The sequence below is a fragment of the Kogia breviceps genome, chromosome 8 (genome assembly GCF_026419965.1).
Source record: "Kogia breviceps isolate mKogBre1 chromosome 8, mKogBre1 haplotype 1, whole genome shotgun sequence".
NCBI classification, from domain to species: domain Eukaryota; kingdom Metazoa; phylum Chordata; class Mammalia; order Artiodactyla; family Physeteridae; genus Kogia; species Kogia breviceps.
Window position 1 is genome coordinate 81,651,887 of NC_081317.1, and position 21,459 is coordinate 81,673,345.

At 40.6% G+C, this 21,459-nt stretch overlaps 1 protein-coding gene across 3 annotated transcripts in view; it reads left to right on the forward strand.

Annotated features, from left to right (window-relative positions):
- The window catches only part of GCNT1 (glucosaminyl (N-acetyl) transferase 1), a 68,494-nt gene extending 60,615 nt beyond the window's left edge, over nucleotides 1–7,879 (forward strand). For 2 of the 3 annotated variants that reach the window (XM_067039595.1, XM_059071211.2), the window contains 2 exons: nucleotides 663–799; nucleotides 1,874–7,879. In XM_067039595.1, the coding sequence (XP_066895696.1) occupies nucleotides 772–799; nucleotides 1,874–3,303 (1,458 nt within the window). In that variant the 5' untranslated portion in view covers nucleotides 663–771 and the 3' untranslated portion in view covers nucleotides 3,304–7,879. The remainder of the gene's footprint in view (nucleotides 1–662; nucleotides 800–1,873) is intronic. The other variant, XM_067039596.1, reaches the window with a different exon arrangement.
- Nucleotides 7,880–21,459: the final 13,580 nt, after the last annotated feature.

Here is a 21,459-nt window from a genome sequence, read left to right on the forward strand (position 1 = left end):
GCAACTTAAGTCTCTGTTCAGTTAGCTTAGAAGCTGACTAATGAATAGTCAGAGATTTTCTTAAATGCCTTAAGCAGAAATTGCTTAAGGGTATAACTTTGTTTAGGGATCTGATGTGTTAATAGTTCAGATGCTTAAGTATTTTAGCAGAATCTTCCAATGTTTACTTTCCAGTAGAGGTTTGGAGTGGGGTGGTAGACAACATAGTTGGAGGAAGATTAGATAAGCAGCTAATTCAACTGCAGGATTGTCTTTAATGGGCCAGTGAGCATTGGGAATCCTCACAGCCGCATAGGATATGTTGGATTTTCCAATCATATAGGACCATTAAACTGTTCCTTGGCACACATTTTGGCAAATGGTCCTAGAGTTTTCTCTGAAAAAGTTCAACCTAAATTGTAGGATCTCTTTAAACCTTTAGCAGTTCACAAACAGACTTAAAAAAAAAAAAAAAAAGTCTGGAGAGAAGGTTTTAAAAGAGAAATCAACGAGCCATCATTTTGAAGAAAAAAATGGATATGACCAGCCATCATTTTGAAGAAAAAAGTAAATATGTCAAATTAATTTACCAGTATACTTTCTGAGTGTGTGTGTATACTTACGTGGGCATATATATCCCTTCACAAATTTTTCTTTTTGTTTCACGTGTTTTTTTAAAAAAGACTCATGGGACATAACAGCATTGCTGGATGCCTGGTACATTTAAGAAACCTGACTGCATAAGAAGCACTCTACATGGGCAGAGGATGTTACCTGGAATCAGAGCACTAAATGATCCTGACTTTTCTTGATTTGAATGGTAAAAAGTCTAACTACTTTTTGTAACATTACTCTGTACAAGTGATGGTCAGTTATTTATTTGTATTTGTATTATTAATATTCACAATTTGTTTCCTAATTAAATATTAAAAAGTTCTAGTGCTAATTCTGGTGTTAAAAACTTTTCAAATCTCTCTAAATCTGGTTTTGAGACAATTGATAGTATTTGACTTTGTTAGAACCAATTGCCGAGTAATAAAATTGACTTTTGAAAACAAACAATATCTGTATATTTGTAAACATTTTACATAGTAAAAGTGGGTTAGGTTCCTGGAATTTGAATATAGACAAAGGGTCTTTCATAAGTTACAATTTGCATACAAGTTGTTTTTCAGCAAGGCTGTTTCTCTATTTTGGATTATGTATGTCTTCTCTTCCTGTGGTGCCTGATATAGAACTGAACAAAGTGAGGTCAACCCAAAACAGTTCCAAATCTGACCTGGTTTCACCTGAGCCTTTCTGTTCCAGTTTGAAAATCCAGTTGACCTGCTTTTCCTTCAAAGATTCTTAGAAGCCACAGCCATTTCTGAATGTCTCCTTAAGTGTACTCCTACTCCTAAGTTGGTAAAGAGCAGAGTGGATCTGATCTCTTCAAATACTTGGGGTTGCTTACACCAACTGATGGACATTAATGGATGTGTCAGGAGGAACCCAGATTATTAATGATTTCAGGGCAAGGGGTGCTAATTAGCACTGGCACAGGATCAAAAACTCACCAACTATGGAGAATTGAATAACTATAGCCTAGGTCTTCAACTGTGTTTTGCACCTCAATATACCTGAGAGGTAAAATGTTGATTGTAGGATAATCTAGCATATTCTTGTACTCAGCTTTTTAAAAAAGACAATCTGGCATTGATACCAGAGATGATGGGTATCCTATAACACTACTTCCTTTCCTCTAATTGACCCACTTTGTTTTTGTCTTAAACATCTGATCTCATAGCAAAGAGGACAGTTTTTGAACCTGAGAAGATGTCATGACACACTGTATTTTTATATATATATATATATATATATATATTTGTATGTATCCTTTCTATTTTTCTCTTAGTGCTGCCCTCCATTTCAAGATGCCTTTGCACTTCTGATAAATGCAAACTGACAAATCTCCAGGCCACGACAGAGGGGAAATCATTACTGCTTGAAGCCTGGAAGACTGCCCTTAATAAAGCCAAGTCCCCAATTGTTGTTGAAATGCTGAGGAAGTTGCGGAGGAGGAGACTTTTTTCTTATCCCACTAAATACTACTTCTTCCTTCTTGTGTTTTTCCTGGTCACCTTCTCTGTTTTAAGAATTCATCAAAAGCCTGAATTTGTAAATGTTGGACATTTGGAGCTGCTTGAAGAGAATCCTAGTAGTAATATTAATTGTACCAAAGTTCTACAGGGTGATGTAGATGAAATCCAAAAGGTAAAGCTTGAGATTCTAACAGTGAAATTTAGAAAGCGCCCTCGATGGACAAACTATGACTACATAAACATGACCAGTGATTGTGTTTCTTTCATCAAGAAGCGCAAATATATTGTAGAACCCCTTAGTAAAGAAGAGGCAGAGTTTCCAATAGCATATTCTGTAGTGGTTCATCACAAAATTGAAATGCTTGACAGGCTCCTGAGGGCCATTTATATGCCTCAGAATTTCTATTGCATTCACGTGGATACAAAATCAGAGGAATCCTTTTTGGCCGCAGTGACTGGCATTGCGTCCTGTTTCCGTAATGTCTTTGTGGCCAGTCAGCTGGAGAGTGTTGTGTATGCATCTTGGAGCCGGGTCCAGGCTGACCTCAACTGCATGCAGGACCTCTACCAAATGAATGCAGACTGGAAGTACTTGATAAATCTCTGCGGTATGGATTTTCCTATTAAAACCAACCTGGAAATTGTCAGGAAGCTCAAGTTGTTAATGGGCGAGAACAACCTAGAAACGGAGAGAATGCCATCCAATAAAAAAGAAAGGTGGAAAAAGCATTATGCAGTCGTGAATGGAAAGCTGACAAACATGGGGACCGACAAAATACATCCTCCTCTTGAAACACCTCTGTTTTCAGGCAGTGCCTATTTTGTGGTCAGTAGGAGGTATGTGGAATATGTGCTCGAGAATGAAAAAATACAAAAGTTTATGGAGTGGGCAAAAGACACATACAGCCCGGACGAGTATCTCTGGGCCACCATTCAGAGGATCCCCGAAGTCCCAGGGTCACTGTCCTTAAGCCATAAGTACGACATGTCCGACATGCAAGCGATTGCCAGGTTTGTCAAGTGGCAGTACTTTGAAGGTGACATTTCCAAGGGCGCCCCCTACCCGCCGTGCAGCGGCGTCCACGTGCGCTCCGTGTGCGTTTTCGGAGCCGGTGACTTGAACTGGATGTTGCACGTGCACCACTTGTTCGCCAACAAGTTCGATACGGACATCGACCTCTTTGCCATCCAGTGTTTGGATGAGCATCTGAGGCATAAGGCCCTGGAGACATTAAAACACTGACCCTTGGAGGCAGTTTTAGAAATAATTAGGAGGCATGAGATGTACCCCATTTGATTCTTCCGCCTACAGAATCTAACTCTTCAAGCCAGAGAAGCTCTATGGTTTCTGCAGAGCAGGTCGGTTAGAAAGGTTGTAGCCTTCAGGCTTGACTTAGAGTCAGTGAGAGGGTAGGGCAGGTTGCAGGGCGTTGTGCAGGGGAGTGGTCCGGGCGGCTGGGGAAGAGGTTGAACGCCAGTTATCCTGTTAAAGAGCTCAGGGACTGAACAAAACCCGAAGGTTTGACCTGTGCCAAAATTACTTGGAGAGCTTTAAATACGATAGTTTTTCCTGATTTGAATAGATTTATAGCAACAGCCAACAGTCAGGATGTAATTTATCTTGTAGACCACGTTTGTTGAAAGAGAAATTTGACTTTATTCTAAATGATCTTTGTAAATGATTGACTTTCTGCTGTAACATTGCATTGTGTTGTGTATTTCTATATGCCATCTCAGGGAACTTGCAAAAACGGGCTTGACTGAATGTGAATATTTCCCATTTACACTTTTAACAATGTACATATGTTTTTAAAAGCGCGCCCCCCCCCCCCGCCCCGCTGCCAAAAAAAAGACTTTAGAGTTTAGTTGATTCTGTGAATCATCTTAGGTTATTTACAAAGTTAAGGTATCTTTGATTATTATAGTGTCTACAGAGTAATACTCAGTTTTTTGCAAATATGTCTCGCTTCTCCTCCTCCAGTCTCCCTAGACCCTGCTATCAAGCTGTATATAAACTTGGTTTCATGGTGCCCCATATTCCTAGTGTCCCATGTTACAGCCTCAGTTCTCCTTTGTGATCCGATTGGCAGTAATTGGTGTGGAGAACTAAGACAGAAAGGGTGAAGTGTAAGTATGGCAGAGGGGAGGAGGAGTCATATGTAGACAACCTCTGAGGCCTATGATGCAGCAATTGGTACTATCCCCAGAAATTAAGCCTGTCGCTCTTTGCGTCTGCTTGTGTCCATCTTCCAGGCTCTTGCATCCGACTGTCACCTCCATCGCCTTTTGAAAGGAACTGGCTTCCCGTCTTCTTGCTTCTTCATGTTACCTGCCCATTGGTTATTCATTAGCTCTTGCATTTTAAGTTCCCTTCTCTCTCGGAACCTATGAGGAGAGGAAAGGTGTGCTGTTGTACCACCTGGCATGCTTGAAGGCCTGGGTATCCTAAAGGGAATATTTGGTTTGGGGCGGATTGTCTCGGTATTGATATTATTCTCAGCATATGGTTTTTTCTCTATTTTTCACTAAAAGACAGATTTGCGGTTGCTATTGTGCTGTCCCAAATCTCAAAGTAAATGAAGATTTAAAAAAAACACAACTTGCTCTTTTGCTAAGCTGATACCATTCAGCCATCGATCTAATAGGAAATGAGAAGCTTTATCATTTAGCTGAGACTTCAAACAAGAATCAAATCTGTGTACTTTATTTTTAAAACTTAGACAACTTAAATAATATATGGGAAATACATAATATCAGGCAGTTTTCAGGCATTCAACTGATAAAACATTTTATTCCTCAGAATTAGGAAACATTTTTACTTATGGAGAAGTTTGTTATACTGACCCTCCTGAATGAAAGTTTCACACTTTTGGAAACTTAATCATTTGTAAATGTGCAAGTCAGTGGATTGCTATGGTTTGCATGATTTAACAGGACAGCCAATGTTGGACCAAGAAAAACATACCCACTTTGAAAATTCAAGAGGTGATGTCGATGTCAGTGAGGACATTATATGCATGGTGTTCTGTCTCTTGGCTTCTAAACCAATTTGTTCTTTGAATGCACGTCGCATGTCTCTCTCATGCTCTCTTTTAGAAGAAAGATTTTACCTGTAAGTTGGGCTGTTTTTTTTTTTTTTTTTTTTTTTTACTCTAAAACCAGTGATTTCCAGTGACATACTTTGTGTCTATGTCTTGTGTTTCTTTAACTTCATTCATTGTATCTTGAATACCATAGACATTTGTCATTTTTTTATTTTGAATATTTGCAAATTTATGGGAAAGTTAAAAGTAATAGTACAGTGAACATTATAGAACTTTCACCTGGAGTCACTGGTTGTTAGCATCACGCTCATTTGCTCAGTTTTATGGATTTTTGAATTTAGCAAAATTGAAAGTTAAAAAAAATTTACAAATATCATCATCGCAGTGCTCTTACTGTAGTGTGACTGAATCTGATTGACATTTAAATTGGCAGCTTTGAGGTTTTTTTTTTTTTCACCACCATATATGTAAAAATATGATTTTAGAATCCATTTCCACAAGCCCCACACTAAAACTGTGGACCCGCCATCTTTTATGTAGCTGTGGTACGTCATCTCTCTAGAATGGCACGTCCTGAAATGTGTCTGAATATTACCCTATTGCTAATAGCTTTAAAGGGATTATATAGCCATTAGGACTCAATTTTATACTATCCAACCTAACTTAAAACAAATGAAATTCATAGTAGTGGAACAAGCAATTGGAGGAATCAAGAAGATGGTTTCAAAAGGAAACCCTTACTACATTCAAAGGAGCAAAAATGTTGTAAGTTCTTTGGGAAAGATAAATTATTTAAATTGCTTCCTGTATGTCAGTTATTAAATACTAATTTCTTTTTACTGTCATTTAAGGTCTTTTATAGGGAATTATTAGAAATCGTATTCCCAAATAAATCCTTAAATATACATAAATTGCAACTTTTTAATGGAAGCATTCTGGTTAATGAAGTACTGATCAAGATTCACATATTACTTATTAAGGACAAGAGTTAACAAAAATGGCTCTTTCTTTATAGGCAATTACCTAGGCTCTTCCCAGACCATGGTAAACAGCCATTCAGCCTTGAAAATGTGAAACACTATTGTCTCTAAACATGTATTTGTGTCATTCATCAAGCACAATTCACTTAAAGAACAGGAGTGGATTTTCTTTTGTAGTCATTTGGGGGAGGAGGAAGCCATGGTTTACTTCATTTCATCTGTAGTTAGTTAGTTGACCTGGACTTTTTCAGTTGGCTTAGAAAAATAAAAATAATTTCTCATTATGGTAAACATAAATAACTAAATGCAACCCTTTCATGGCAAGTGTGGTTACCGTAAGGTTTACTCTTTTGAATACGGGCATGACTGGATGCGTTTGGAACTAGTCATATCACCATTAAAATCAGCTATTCAGAAACCAGTACCTTGTCTCCACAAGTTATTCTTATTTTGTTAGCTACCAGCACCCGAATATTAAATTTAGTATTTGGATTTGATAGTTTGTAACCAACAGGTGTTTTGTGTGAGTAGTGATTCAAAACATAAAGGTTAATTCTTTAGGCACAAATGTCTGAGAGAGCGGGTTTGGCATTGGCGGAAAGTGTAACACAGGTTATGCAAAAAAAGCTAGAGCGGGGACTTTAGAAGAATGCAGTTTAACAGCTAGTATTGCTTTCTGGGCATTACTGGCTTCAGCTTATGTCTGCAGAAGAGCAATGGCCACAAATACTAACAGGACCCATGACTTGTGGTATGAATGTGGAGGGCACACCTGAGGGAAAAGGGAAGCTCCCTCCCCAGAGCATTGAGTGTCTGCTCCAGCTGTCTCCTCAGCTGGTCTGGTAAACCCTTCTGGATGTTCTTTAGCCACATTTTCGATGAAACACTCCACAAAGTGGCAAAATTGATTAACCTCAGGTCTTTCTCAAAAGCTTGAGAGCTTTATGTATCCTTTATAAGCCTGCTTGTCAAGGATTTAATTTTTAATATGTGCTTAAAGTTTTCAGGGCTTGTCATCAGAATATTGATTTACTATTTTTCAGTGTAATAAAACCCGAACTGAAACGGAGTTGTAACTATTGGGAAAGAAAAGACTGTTCATTAGTGCAGATGATGGATTGTCCAAGTTGAAAGCCCAGGAATCTTGTCTTGAAATTAATAAGACTTTAGCAAATTCTGCCACTCATCCAAAAATTAGTTTTCCATATTCAAACAAAAAAAATTGTTTTAAGATATAATGGGGATAGGTTACCTTTCATCATGGCAATAAGCTCTGTAAAATGTGTAGACAAACTTAAGATGAGTGTGGGACCTGTATGAATAGAATACTTCTATAGATTCAAAACAAAACAAAACATTGTGCTCCTAGCTGATAAATATTTTAAATATCTCTCTTCTTCCCAGATCAATCCATCAGTCAAATATAAGCCTAGTCATAATCTCAAAGGGTCGATAAAATTATTCTAAATTTCATCCAAAAGAAAAAATGTGCAAGAATAGCGAAGAATGCTTTGAAAGAGATTAAGTCTCTTAAGTCATATAATACTAGATATGAAGCCATACTTTAAAGGTAAAAAAATGTTAACGAGTACTGTAAGTTTATATTTGAACTCTCAGACTGATAACAGTAATAGCCCAGAAATAGATGCTAGTATATATAAAACATTGCAAAACAACTATCAGAACATAGTGAGGAAGGGGGGGTGGTAAAAGTTCTGATAAGTCCCTGTTTGGAGAACATTAAATTATCGCTTTGTAATGTGCAGCAAAACGCAAATGGAATAAGAATGAAAATAAACTGAAAGAACATATCAGTGACTATCTTTGCATGTGATGGAATTTTCCAAATAAAAGCAATGGGAGGATTCATTAAGGAACAGATAATAGATTTAACTAAAAGTGTGTATTTCCTGAATATGAGAAAGCAAAAGGCAATCAGAATTGGAAAATTTGCCAACAGATTTTGAAAGAGGGAAAAATGAAAGTTATTTATACTAATATTTTTTTAAAAACAGCTTTTTGAGATGTAATTCATATATCATACAATTCACCCATTTAAAATGTACAATTCAGTGGTTTTTAGTATAACATCACAGTCAGTTTTAGAAGATTTCCATCACTCCCAAAAGAAACTCTGTACTCTTTAGTGGTTACTCCCTATTACCTCTCAACCCCCTTATACTAATATATATTTTTAAAAGCATTAAGATGCCAAGAGTAAAATGAACAAAAGATGTAATAATTCACAGAAAGTGAAATAAGGAGAATACAAATGGCTAATATGAAAAATTGAAATTCAATTAAAAGAATCCAAATTAAAATTTTTATACACCAAATTAGGGTGTTTGGGGGGGTGGTTTTTTTTTTTTTTTTTTTAACGTGACTGTTGAGGAATGCATGCTCATACTACAGGGAGGAGTGTTAAAACCTATCAGGTAGGGCTTCCCTGGTGGCGCAGTGGTTGAGAAGCCGCCTGCCGATATAGGGGACACGGGTTTGTGCCCCAGTCCGGGAAGATCCCACATGCCGCAGAGCGGCTGGGCCCGTGAGCCATGGCCACTGAGCCTGTGCATCTGGAGCCTGTGCTCCGCAACGGGAGAGGCCACAACAGTGAGAGGCCCGCATACCACACATAAAACAAACAAACAAAAAAACCCAAACCTATCAGGTAGAGTCTTTAAAAACACTCAAATTCTTTGATCAATAATTCACTTATTAGAAAATATCCTAGGGTAATGACCAGAGATTTGAATCCACATTTAAACCCAGTTTTTGTCAGCTTCTTATTTGTGGTGAAATATAAAAATACATAAATCTCCAGTAATAGAGGAATAATTATGTACTTTAAAAAATATATGATGGGGTATTATAGAATAGTCCTATAGTATGCCTAATGCTTTGGAAAATCACTGTAGGTTAAATGAAGTAAACAGACTGGAACAGAATATATAATGTGCTCTCAATTATGTTAAAAAAAATGATACTGAACAGAAAGGAGCATTCAGAATTTCCCTGAAATATCACATCTTGATATTTTGAGAACTATTCCTTCCAGCTCTATAAAATTGATGCTTGCCAAATATTTATTTGGAGCATTTTCCACATATGGTTTGCCTTAGGGAGTATTACTGAGACTCCTTACCCCTAGTCTTCACTTGGTGGGTTGTAGGGGGAAGGAGCCCTGCTTTCCTGGAGCACTCCTTTTACCCACAGAAATGTTTTTAGGTTTAGGTTTTGGTGCTTTGCAGTGTGTCCCGAGGCGTTATACTCTGGGTAACCCTCTAAGATACTCTAGTTGTATACCATGGCTGGAGAGAACTTTTTGCAGCACTAGCCAGAAGAATCACTGAACCAGTCCTAAAGGGCACTGTCAACCTAGCTTCAAGATCATAGGGTGCTCAGATTGGCAGCTATTTGGCTTTTAGCTCCTTAGAATCTACAGATGGAACTTCATTTTCTGATCCCAGATAAGTGTTAATTGCTAACTAGGTGAGGATGGTCTGGTTCTTTCAGCTGCATGCCAATACAAAACAGATGTTCTTCTTCAGCAAGAGGACAGGAAAATATTCAGATGGGTAGTGTGGAGTCACTTGGATGAGCAATCTTGGTGCAGGAGGAGGATCTTGTTTAACTCTAGAGTTTTATGCATTCCATGTGAAGGCTTCTCTACCTTTAAGATTAGCTAAGAAACAGAAACCAGTGCTTTTTTTAAAAAAAAAATTTATTTATTTATTTGGTTGTGCCAGGTCTTAGTTGAGGCATGTGACCTCTTAGTTACAGCAAGCATGTGGGATCTAGTTCCCTGACCAGAGATTGAACCAAGGCACACCCCTGCATTGGACTGCGGAGTCTTAACCACTGCACCACCAGGGAAGTTGTGAAACCAATGCTTTCTTTAAAAAAAAAAAATAATAATAATTTCTTTTTCTTGGAAAGGATTTACTTCTACAGAGCTAATCATTAGCTTAAACATTACTTACACTATATTTATAATTTACTTTCTTTGTCAGACTTATTAGTAAACTATTCCTGGCCCATTCAGAGTTCCTTCGTTTAACTTAATTCAAAGGAGACATGTTTTCTCTCCGGGAAGCTTTCCCTACCTCTCTTTCCAAAGAAAAATGCCCCTCCAAATATGTTCCTTAAAGCTCATTGAGGGAATAATGACAACAGCTAATATTTGTTGAGCGTTTCCTTTCTGCATGTTCTAAGCACTTTGCACTTATCACCTCTCACTTCACAACAACCTTAGGAGCAGAGGCTACTATTGGCCCAATTTACAAAGGGGGCAAAGAAGTACGTGAATCTGTAACAAATGGCACATCTTAAATAAAAGACAAGTTTTCTTCTGATCTGTTCACCTCCTTTCTACCATTTCAACCATCCCGTCTCCTTCCTCAGACCCTGCTCTGCTCAGAGTGTAGCACTTTTTTCAAAATAAGCAAATGTATTGAGAAATCAAAAGGGTGGAAACAAAGAACGAACCCTTGCGTCTTGCTGAAATCTTCCCCCAAAGAGTGTGTGGAGGGAGAGGAGATAAAAACCTGGAAGTGTGGTGAACAACAACTTGATGAGGGCCACTGAAAAGGAGAGATGGGCCAGAAATCCTGAGCCATAATAGTCTTAAAGGTAGAAGGAAATGCAGGAGAGAGGAGTCTGGAAGCCACAAAGGGGAATAGTTTCAACAACTGCCATCAGCCTTAAAATACTTGAAAGCATGGGAGGTTTGACAGGGAAATGTTTGGGCATAAAATATATGACAAGTGCCAACCTCCAATTTCCAGGAACAAGTCTCCCTCTGAGTACTACTTTCCTGTAGTCGAGCATTGTTTCTCTAGCTAACGTAATAAATATACTTTCACACATACAAAGAAGGGCGGCCCTGGAAATGTGAGGTAATTTTTCTTTGGCTGAGCCCTATTTGCTTGCTTTTTGTGTTGCTGAGGGAATTATGCAAATTGGTAGATTTTGCTAAGAAATGTGAGGGGAGGAGATACCAGCTGGAAAGACCAGAAAGGACTGTTCGGGGCAGGGTGGTGGGTGGGCCTGCAGTCTGTGGAGGAGAATTTGAGGGCAAGGGGAGATTGTGAAGGGAGTGTTAACCTTCTCCTTGATGTCACGTGACCCACCATCCTGATCTGCCCAGCCCTGAGGAGGAGGTTCCTGGGACGCTGGACCAACACCAGGAGGAGTTGGTCTCCCTTCCTTTGTCTCCCCCCAAATCTTCAGGAAAATCTACATTAGTGCTTTTTTTTTTTTTTTTTTTTTTTTCAGTACTCAGGCCTCTCACTGTTGTGGCCTCTCCTGTTGCGGAGCACAGGCTCCGGACGCGCAGGCTCAGCGGCCATGGCTCACGGGCCCAGCCGCTCCGTGGCGTGTGGGATCCTCCCGGACCAGGGCACGAACCCATGTCCCCTGCATCGGCAGGCAGACTCTCAACCACTGCGCCACCAGGGAAGCCCTACATCAGTGCTTTTGACAGTGGATTTTATGCTTTCTGGGCACTAGCAATTCAGAATTTGACCTGTAGGCAAGCACAAGAAAGAACAGGGGGCCCACAAGTAGGCCCAGCCACATACAGGCGGAGTTCCTCATTAAGGAGAGAATTATAATCAAGCAAGGCTTGGAGAAGGTATCCACTTACGGAACCTGAGAAGCCTCACCCAGACTGTTTGCATCCAGGCCTTCTCGCTTCTGAGGGGCTCTTTGTAGGCAGGGCTGTGGATGGATAGAAGTCAGAATAAGACAGACAAAGCTGGTTCCAGTTATGGTTTGTCAGCTCATGTACCAAATCACGCCCACCTAACTTTGCAGGTTCTACTTTGGGAAACCCGTCCATGTCCTACCCGGTTACTCTAGTGTTCATTCTGGAGTGTCCTCTCACCTGTTCTTGAAGGCTGGCAGAGTCTACTGCTGACGGCAGTGATGGAGAACTCCATCTCCAGGCTCCTGATAGCATCTCAGAGGGAGGAGGGCCAAGTCGGGCTATTTCTGAGGTTTCGAATTCTGCTTAAGTTGGGTCTGATAGTGTGGGATCTTGAATAATGGCAGTATAAAATAGTGTAGGATTGGAGCAAACAGCAAAGGTGAGGATTTTGAGGCAAAGGGTTCAAACAGTCCTGGGATATAAACTGACATTTGATGCCTTTTATTTATTGCAACATTCTTGGGCCTTAGAGGAGGTTCCTGGGATGAAGAATGAAGTTATTTGCAACTTTTACCTTCCAGAGAGCAAGCGTTTTCTGAAGTAGTAAAATGGTGTTGATGAAGACCATGTGGGTTCAGATGAATTTGCTTCTCAGCTCCTTCCCTCAGGTCTCTCACTCTTCTGATAACAGCAACGGCAACAACAACAATAACAGTAGTAGCAAATACTTAACTCTATGTGCCAAGCGCTGTCCTAAGCATTTTACAAATATTAGCACATTTAATCCTCACCGTAATCTTATGGCATGTACAACTATTGTTCACATTCTACTAATGTAGGAATAAAGTAGTTCAGAGAGGTCAAGTTACTTGGCCAAGTCACACACTGACAGTGGAGGCACTGTCAGCGTGATGTATCAGAAATGAAAATTTGGTAATTTCACACCCTTGCTTAGCCCTTTCGATGACTCCCTATTGCCTAAAAGATAAAATCCTGATTTCTTCAAATGGTGCCTAAGGCCCTCCCTGATCTGGCCTCTGCCCACCTCTCCATACCTTCTGTTTTGCACATGATGCTCTATCCATTTGGACCACATGTGGTTTTTCTGAACACATGATGCTATTTCATGTCTCCTTGAATAGGACTCATCTGGGGTTTTTGCCCCTGGTGTCATCTCAGTAAGCATCTGCTAAACGGTGGTCTGAAGAAACCATTTCAGCCTGTGTGCTTTGTCCACACTTACAATGGACTGAGAGTAAGAGGCTGCTGGGGTTTCTACATCCATCTTACAGGAAGCAAGAGGGTTCACCAATGTTGAGAAAGCAAGTGGAGAAAGGGAGAGTTGCAGATTTTGTCACAGGGCTGCCCTTTGAGCCCTGGAGCAACCTGACCCCAGTATTGTTCACTCATAGGATCCAGTAGATTCTGACTTTTATTGCTTGAGAGAGATCGAGCTGGGTTTTTGAAAACAGTTGCATCAGAAAAGGTCCTCTTTTACACTGTACACTCTCCTAGAACACATTTCTCCAGGCTTTCAGACCAGAACGTCCTCACCTCTTAACACTCAACTCAGGCATCATCTCCGCTATGATAAGGTCCTTCCTGACCATCACTGTTTTCCTTCTGGCTTATATAAATGATCATTGTGATCTCTGGCTTACATAGTACCCTGTACAGAGTTTATCGCCACCATCTAAAATAAACTATTGAACTCACTCATATACCTGTATGTGTAGTTTGGTATATTTGAAAAAAATAAGCTTAATTTTTAGAGCGATTTTAGGTTTACAGCAAAACTGAGTGGAAAGGACAGAGTTTCCCTTTATCCCCCGCCCCCGCCCCCTGCCCCTATCCTGCCCCACTGTCAACTTCCCGAACCAGAGTGGTTCATTTGTTATAACAAGTGAACCTGCATTGACATATCAGCATCACCCCAAATCCATAGTTTGTATTTGGGTTCCCTCTTAGTGTTGTACATTCTTTGGGTTTTGACAAGTGTATGATGACATGTATCCACCATTTCAGTATCATGCAGAATGGTTTCACTGCTCTAAAAATCCTCTGTGCTTTGCCTATTCATTCCTCCTCTCCATCCCTAGCAACCACTAATCTTTTTACTGTCTCCATAGTTTTGCCTTTTCCAGAACGTCATATAGTTAGAATCATACAGGATATAGTCTTTTCAGATTTGTTTCTTTCATTTAGTCATATGCATTTAAGTTTTCTCCGTGTCTTTTTATAGCTTGATAAGCTTTTCTTTTTAGCATTGAATGATATTCCATTGTCTGGTGTACCACAGTTGATTTATCCATTCGCCTATTGAAGGACGTCTTGGTTGCTTCCAAGTTTTGGTTAATTCTGAATAAAACTGCTATAAACATCAATGTTCAGGTTTTCTGTGGACAGAAGTTTTCAGTTCCTTAGGGTAAACACCAAGGAGCGTGATTGCTGGGTTGTATGGTAAGACTATGTTTAGTTTTGCAAGAAATCTCCAAACTGTTTTCTGAAGTGGCTGTACCATTTTTGCACTCCCACCAGCAATGACTGAGAGTTCCTGTTGCTCCACATCCTCACCAGCATTTGGTGTTATCAGTGGTCTGGATTTTGGCCGTTCTTACAGGTATGTAGTAGTTTTTCATTGTTTTAAATTTGCAATTCTGTAATGATATATGATGTGGAGCACCTTTTCGTATGCCTATTTGCCATCTGTATATCTTCTTTGATGAGGTGTCTGTTCAGGTCTTTTGCACATTTAAAAAATCGGATTGTTGATTTTCTTATTGTTGACTTTTAAGAGTTCTTGGTATATTTGGGATGACAACCCTTTATCAGTTGTGTCTATTGCAAATATTTTCTCTCAGTCTGTGACTGCATTTTTTAACATAAAAATGCATGTTAAAATGTTAAATTAATAGCTGATATTGCTCCTTGGGGGCAGGGACAGTGTACCTTCATTTTTGTATTTCCAGACCTAGTGCAGAATGTGACATACAGTTGGTTCTCACTAAATATGTGGTAAATGAACGAAGACAGTTAATTTGCTTAATTTTTTTTTTTTTGGTCGTACCGTGCAGCTTGTGGAGTGTGGGGTCTTAACCACTGGACCACAGGGGAAGTCTCGAATTTGCTTAATCTTGAATAACCTCTCAAGGGAAAAACATCTTCTTTTAGATGTATTTTTTCCTCTCAAATAGAAACCATAACAGTAGAAGGGGAAAAAAATAGATTTGCTCACAACATCTAACCTTTGGTTTAATTTGGCTTGTCTTTATATTCACTGTGAAATGAAACCTTACTGAACATGAAATGCTGCACCTGAATTCAAGTATTCTGTCATTTTGTCCCTGCCCACAAATATTTTTTCAGGAAATACAATTTTTAGGAATCTGGTGTTCTTTGCTTTCTAGCTGAGCACGTGACCGAGGTAACTGGAGAGCAGGTCCAACCAATCCTGCGTGTGCTGTCACAGAGTTCGAGTCTTGGGCAGGTCAAGGTTCCCTTCGTTCCCCAGAGGAAAAGAAGGGAGGCGGAGGGTGCAGTGCATGTTCATGGGCCCTGGGATGCATTTTTTCCCAAGCCCTTTATAGAAATTCACAAAGAGGGTCAGGGTACACCTGTTTCCTACGGAGCTGGACTGTACTTTGTATGAGATGCAAAGAAGGAAATAGGGATGGGTAATGCAAATAGGAAAAATAGGTGTCTAAAAACTTGGGGAGAAAAAAATACATGCTTTCTTGGCTTAGGATGAGTAACAACAAACCAGTGGGACAGGAGAGAGAAAAGCCTTCCCCAGGGATCTTTCCACACACCTCCTGCATGGTAGGCGGACTGTGGGGCGGGGGGTGACATGATTCGGTACTGCTGTGTCATTTCAGCAGTGGAATATGGCAGGAGTTCAGCGTCTGAGGGTGAGAAATTGCCTACTGTGATTGTTGTATCCATCCATGTAAGCAGGTTTGCCTCAGCCTGGGCATGATTGACATTTTGGGCCAGATAATTCTTTGTTATGGTGGAATCTGTTCTGTGCATTGTAGGATTAAACGTTTAGCAGCATCCCTGGCCCCCATGCACTAGATGCGAGTAGCAGTCCCCCTCCCTGGTTGTGGCAACCAAAGATGGCTCTAGGTATTGCTAAATGTCCCCTGGGAGGCAAAATCGCTGTTTCTTGAGAACCACTGATTTATAGGAAGAATTCAGTTCCCATCACAGTGCCTGGGAAGAGTGTCTTGTATGTGAAAAATCACTGACTAAGGTATTAGATTCACTCTGGTGGACCAAATATTCATGGTTTCTGCCCATATGATGCTTAAATCTGATGGATGAGAAGATGGGTAGATGGATGTAGGGTGTCTCAATAGGTAGATGTGGTTTCTCATCCAGTGTTTTAAAAAAAAGTCATCCAAGCTACTACCTTTCTAGCCAATCATGGGAGGTAAAAAGCAACCCTTGTATGAAGGTAGATCAAGTAGTTGACAAACAGAGCCTAATGACCTGGGGAAAAAAAGTTATCTTTTAAAAAAAAATTGAGGTAGAGTCTATTATATAAGCTTCAGGTATATAGCTTATTTAAAGGTTATACTCTATTTATAGTAATTATAAAATATTGGCTACATTTCCTGTATTGTACAATATATCCTTGTAGCTGATTTATTTTGTATAGGGCTTAGTATTTCTTGACTCTGGATAACGTGACCACAAATTTCTTTGCTTTCACACTCACAGTAATGCCACCCACTCTGCTTTTTTAAAAAAAATCTGTCATCGTCTCATGAATCCACAAATTTAGCTGCTTTTCCGTCTTTTCCATAGCTTCATCATGCACTACAGGTGTTACTTTAGCACTTTCCCGAGTCGTCTCACCCAGATCAACAAATTTTCGCTTCCTTTCCTGGATGTTGATTCATTAACACAGGACTCTCGGCCAACAGCACTGTTAACTTGTGCCTGAACCAAGCTTCTCTAACTTGTTTTCTCTGTAAGGCACATCCCAGCCTTCTGGCACCTCAGGGACATTAGCACTGCTGGGGGGATGGCATGGGCTGGGGGGGTGGGGAAGTGGTGGCGAACAAAAACGCACCAAAATGCAAAAAGCATGGCACTATTAGACCGCAAAAAGGACACTTGTTTACAGTGTTAAAGCCGAAAGGAGAAAACAGAGCCTCGCCTTTTTCCACCTCAGCTAGGAATGTGCATATTGGATGACTGAGATTTTTCACCTCTCTGTACATGTTGATGAGTGATCGTAAAAGTGCCACATGTAATGCTTTTGGGGTCATGAATACATTTTAGTGAGTATGTGAATTTGCAAATACAGAATCCACGAATAATGAGGATTGATGGTATCTATATTTTTAACAAGTTCCCTATGGTATTGTGATACACAGCCAAGTTGAGGAAACTCTGAATTACATAATTTGTGAATGTGAGGTAACGCTTCTATTTGTGACAGTGCAAAAATTATAAAATTTTCTAAAGACATTTAGGTTTACTGTCCTGTCCCAATTAAAAAAAACAAAGTTTAAAGCTATGCCTATGCCTTTTGCTGCAACTGTGGCTATTACCATTGGTTGAGCTTCTGTTGAGGAAATAATTTTTATTCTTTCGACCTTAGATAAACAGAGAGATTAAAAAGAATCTTCTTGGGCTTCCCTGGTGGCGCAGTGGTTTGAGAGTCTGCCTGCCGATGCAGGGCACACGGGTTCATGCCCTGGTCCTGGAAGATCCCACATGCCGCGGAGCGGCTGGGCCTGTGAGCCATGGCCACTGAGCCTGTGCGTCTGGAGCCTGTGCGCCACAACAGTGAGAGGCCCGCATACTGCAAAAAAAAAAAAAAAAAAAAAGAGTCTTCTTTGTGATGGAAGTGTACAAAAATTAGGTTACCACTGCAGAATTAAGATAGGAAAGGAAGCACAACTGGAATAATCTTTCACTTTTGGAAAATCAACCGATACTAAAGTAGCAAAGATCAGTGTATGGTCAATATTTCTCTTTATAGTTGATGATCAGGAGAAATGAGATACTGTCCTCATTTTTTTTTTCTCCCTAAATTGAAAACAAAAGATTCCTTGAATATGACATCTCCCTTTACTTCCTTTCAGCACTACCATGATCACAATTACTTTCGATGCCAGTTATTGTGTATTATTTGTCTCTCCTGCAGAATGTAAACACATTAGGGATTGTGTTTTTCTAATTCACCACCATGTCCCTGATACCTGGTAGAGGGCCAGGTGCATCGTAAATGTTAAAAAAAAATGTGGTTGAACACATGTTTTTGAACGAGAAGGGAAAGGGGAAAGTGAATAAATACTTGTTGACAACACTTAATATATGCTAAGCAAGTTATTATTCCATTTATTCCTCACAAACCTATGTGATATATATATATATATATATTTTTTTTTTTTTTTTTGCGGTACGTGGGCGTCTCACTGCGGTGGCCTCTCCCGTTGCGGAGCACAGGCTCTGAACGCGCAGGCTCAGCTGCCATGGCTTACGGGCCCAGCCACTCTGCGGCATGTGGGATCCTCCTGGACCGGGGCACGAACCCGTGTCCCCTGCATCGGCAGTTGGACTCTCAACCACTGTGCCACCAGGGAAGCCCTATGATAGATATTTTGAATCCTGTTCTATAGGTGAGAAAACCCAAGGCTCAGAGACGCTTTGTAGGAAAGCTGTGTCACTCCATCAGACATTACTAGTTGCCAGTTTACCTTCCGTCTCCCCTTCTTCCTTGATGGTAGAGCCTCAATTGTGTTGAGTATATAGCACATCCAATTACCCCTAACCTTTACATGCTTTAAAGGAAGGCCCACATTCCAAGTGTAAGTCCTGATGAATTTAAGACAATCAGGGTAAAGTTGTTCCTTTTGTAAGTGATTAATTTGGGGGTTGGCATGTGACTCAGTTCTAACTAATGCTGGGGGTTGGATATCCTGAAAAAGGTTTAGAATTCCTAAGGGGACATTGAAAAAGGCAGAATCTGTGGATTTGGTGTTTCCTGGATATGATGCCTGGAATAAATATAGTCATCTTTTGACCCGAAATAGCAAAGTGGAGAAGCTGAAGAACCAGGGTCTGTGATGACATGAGTAAGCCTCTGAGTTAACTAACCTCAAAGTTACCCCACCCTTGGACTTTCAGATTAGAAAATAAATTTCTATATTGTTTCAGGCATTTTGAGTCAGGGTGGTATTTCCAGATGAAGACATCCAAACTGACATAATCAGGTACCTGGGAGTGGCAAGCCCAGATTTTTTCCTACGTCTGGCTCTGTAGTCTGTGTGCTTTCCACTCTACTCCACTACCTTTCAGAAAGTGAAATTCAAAACAAGGGCCAGAAACTTCTGAGCCCCAAGGGGAACCGAATAATGGGCATTGTTCTAAACCATTCAGCTGTGCACTCTAGCACATTCATACACTTGACAGAATTATTCACTGTACAGGTATATGTGAAGTAAGTACAATGTAACTCTTAAGTTTATTTTAACTTGTATTTTCTTCTTTAATTGTCCCTGTCTTTCCATATGAATCCTAAATTCTCTGAGGGCAGCACACATGCCTTGTTTTTCCATAAATCTCTATCTGTCAGTTTCTTTTTTCATTGTAACGGGTAGAAACACAAAGTGAATTAACTCCAACTGTGAAGGATGAAGTTCTAGCTCCAAACCTCAAGAAGGGTGGAGCTGGCCTCATGCATGAATGAACCCAGGAATGGCTTGTGACTTCTACACAAATCAGGGTTCAGCAGCTCACAAGATTTTCCCTGGAACTTTATGCCTTCACATTTCCTTACTTGGTGGAGAACCAAGTAAGGCCATTTCCACATCACAGTCAAACAGCTCCTGACACGTGAGAAAGCCAATACTCTTCAGCTTCTACAGAAAAATCCTGGAGAAGCCTCCCGATTGGTTGGGCTTATGTCCCATGGCCCTTCCTGGGCCAGTCACTGTGCCTAGGGCCAGTCACATTGGCTCACCCTGGGCTCTTTGTCCACTCCTGTGTTCAGAGGGGTGGATATCTTAAAGGAAAGAATTCTGGACAGAAAGGAAAAGAGCTACCCCATCCTCCCAGGGCTTCTTTCCAGGCTCCTAGGTTAGCATTGGGTAAATAGTAGTCACTATAAATACCTAGGGAGCTTGTGAACACAAACTTGTCTCTCACTGGTGACAAATGAAGACACACACACACACACATACAGAGTGCACCCTTGTGAACACAAACTTGTCTCTCACTGGTGACAAATGAAGACACACACACACACACACACACACACACACACACACACACACACACACACAGTGCACCCTTATAAGCTCTTTCCCAGTTTCAGAACTCCATGCAGACACTATGGGAAGAGCTTCTGTACCCACATTTTAGAGTTGGGAACTTTTTACTCCCAACCCTTGACGGTGATCTTGATGATTGCCAGATAGCATGGACTTTACCCCCTGCGCCCACACCCCCATCCCCGGTCCCCAGAAGGAATGCAGCAGGGAGAAAATTCCACAGTATCAACTGCCTCATGTCCACCTGCTAGACAACACACAGCCTCGGCGCCAGTAACGTGCCTTTGCCTGCCTGCTTTGGGATTGAGGATTCTCACTTTTGAACCATTTAGCCCCCAACCTTTCCTCACAGCCCATTCAAGCCTGTTCAGTCTCCAGCATGGGCAACAGAGAGGGGGCAGTGATCACTGAGGAACTTGGATGCCCTGGGGACACAGGCTGAACATGATAAAATCCCAGGGAACACGGATCTCCCAGCTCACCTGGCCTCATGCCAAATGAAGAGAGCCAAGGAAGGGAGGAAGCCATCCTACTTTCCTTTCCTTGTTCACAGACTAGTAAATAATACGGTGAATAGTGACATGCTGGAAACAAAGTTCTTAGTCCAGTTTCCACGTGGGTCTATCAGCCCAGATAATGACGTGAGAATTCTCGGCCAATCATGGCTCAGAACAGCCAGAGACAATTTCGATTTTGAGTTTTTAAAGGAGAGTTTTGGTTTCTTTACTTGCTTTATGCAAAGATCATGTATAAATTTTGTAGTTGGAAAAAATGCTTAGTATTAATTTAAAGTAAGGTATGTTAGTATTGGCTTTTCTGTCACTGTCACTGAAATTTTTAGTAGGAGGGAATAATACCTCTGTTGATATGGAGATCATCTTTGACATAAAGTGACTCCAGCAAAAGGCTTTTCTGTGTCTCTCAACGAAGAGCAAACCAAAGAATTCAAAAGAGTAAGAATATTTGCACCTCATCTTTTTCCCCCCTCTATATTAGCTTCCCCTTTGTATTGTATTGCTGTTGTAACAAATTACTGCAAACTTTGTGGCTTAAAATAACACAAGTGTATTCCCTTATGGTTCTGGAAGCTAGAATTCTGAAATCAGTTTCACTTAGCTAAGGTCAAGATGTCCACAGGGCTGTTTCCTTCAGTGACTCTAAAGGAGAATTTGTTTCCTTCCCTTTTCTGCCTGGGCTGTATTCCCTGCATTCTTTGGCTCCCGGCCATCTTCAAAACCTGCAGAGTAGCATCCTCAAATCTGCTTCTCTCTGACTGATTTCCCCTGTGTTCCTCTTTAAGGGCCCTATGACATCAAGCCCACCCAGGGTAATCTGAGACAATCCCCCACGCCAAGGCCTTTAATTTAATCACATCTGCAATGTCATTTGCCATGAAGATAACATATTCGCAGGTTCTGGGGATTAGGATGAGAATATCTT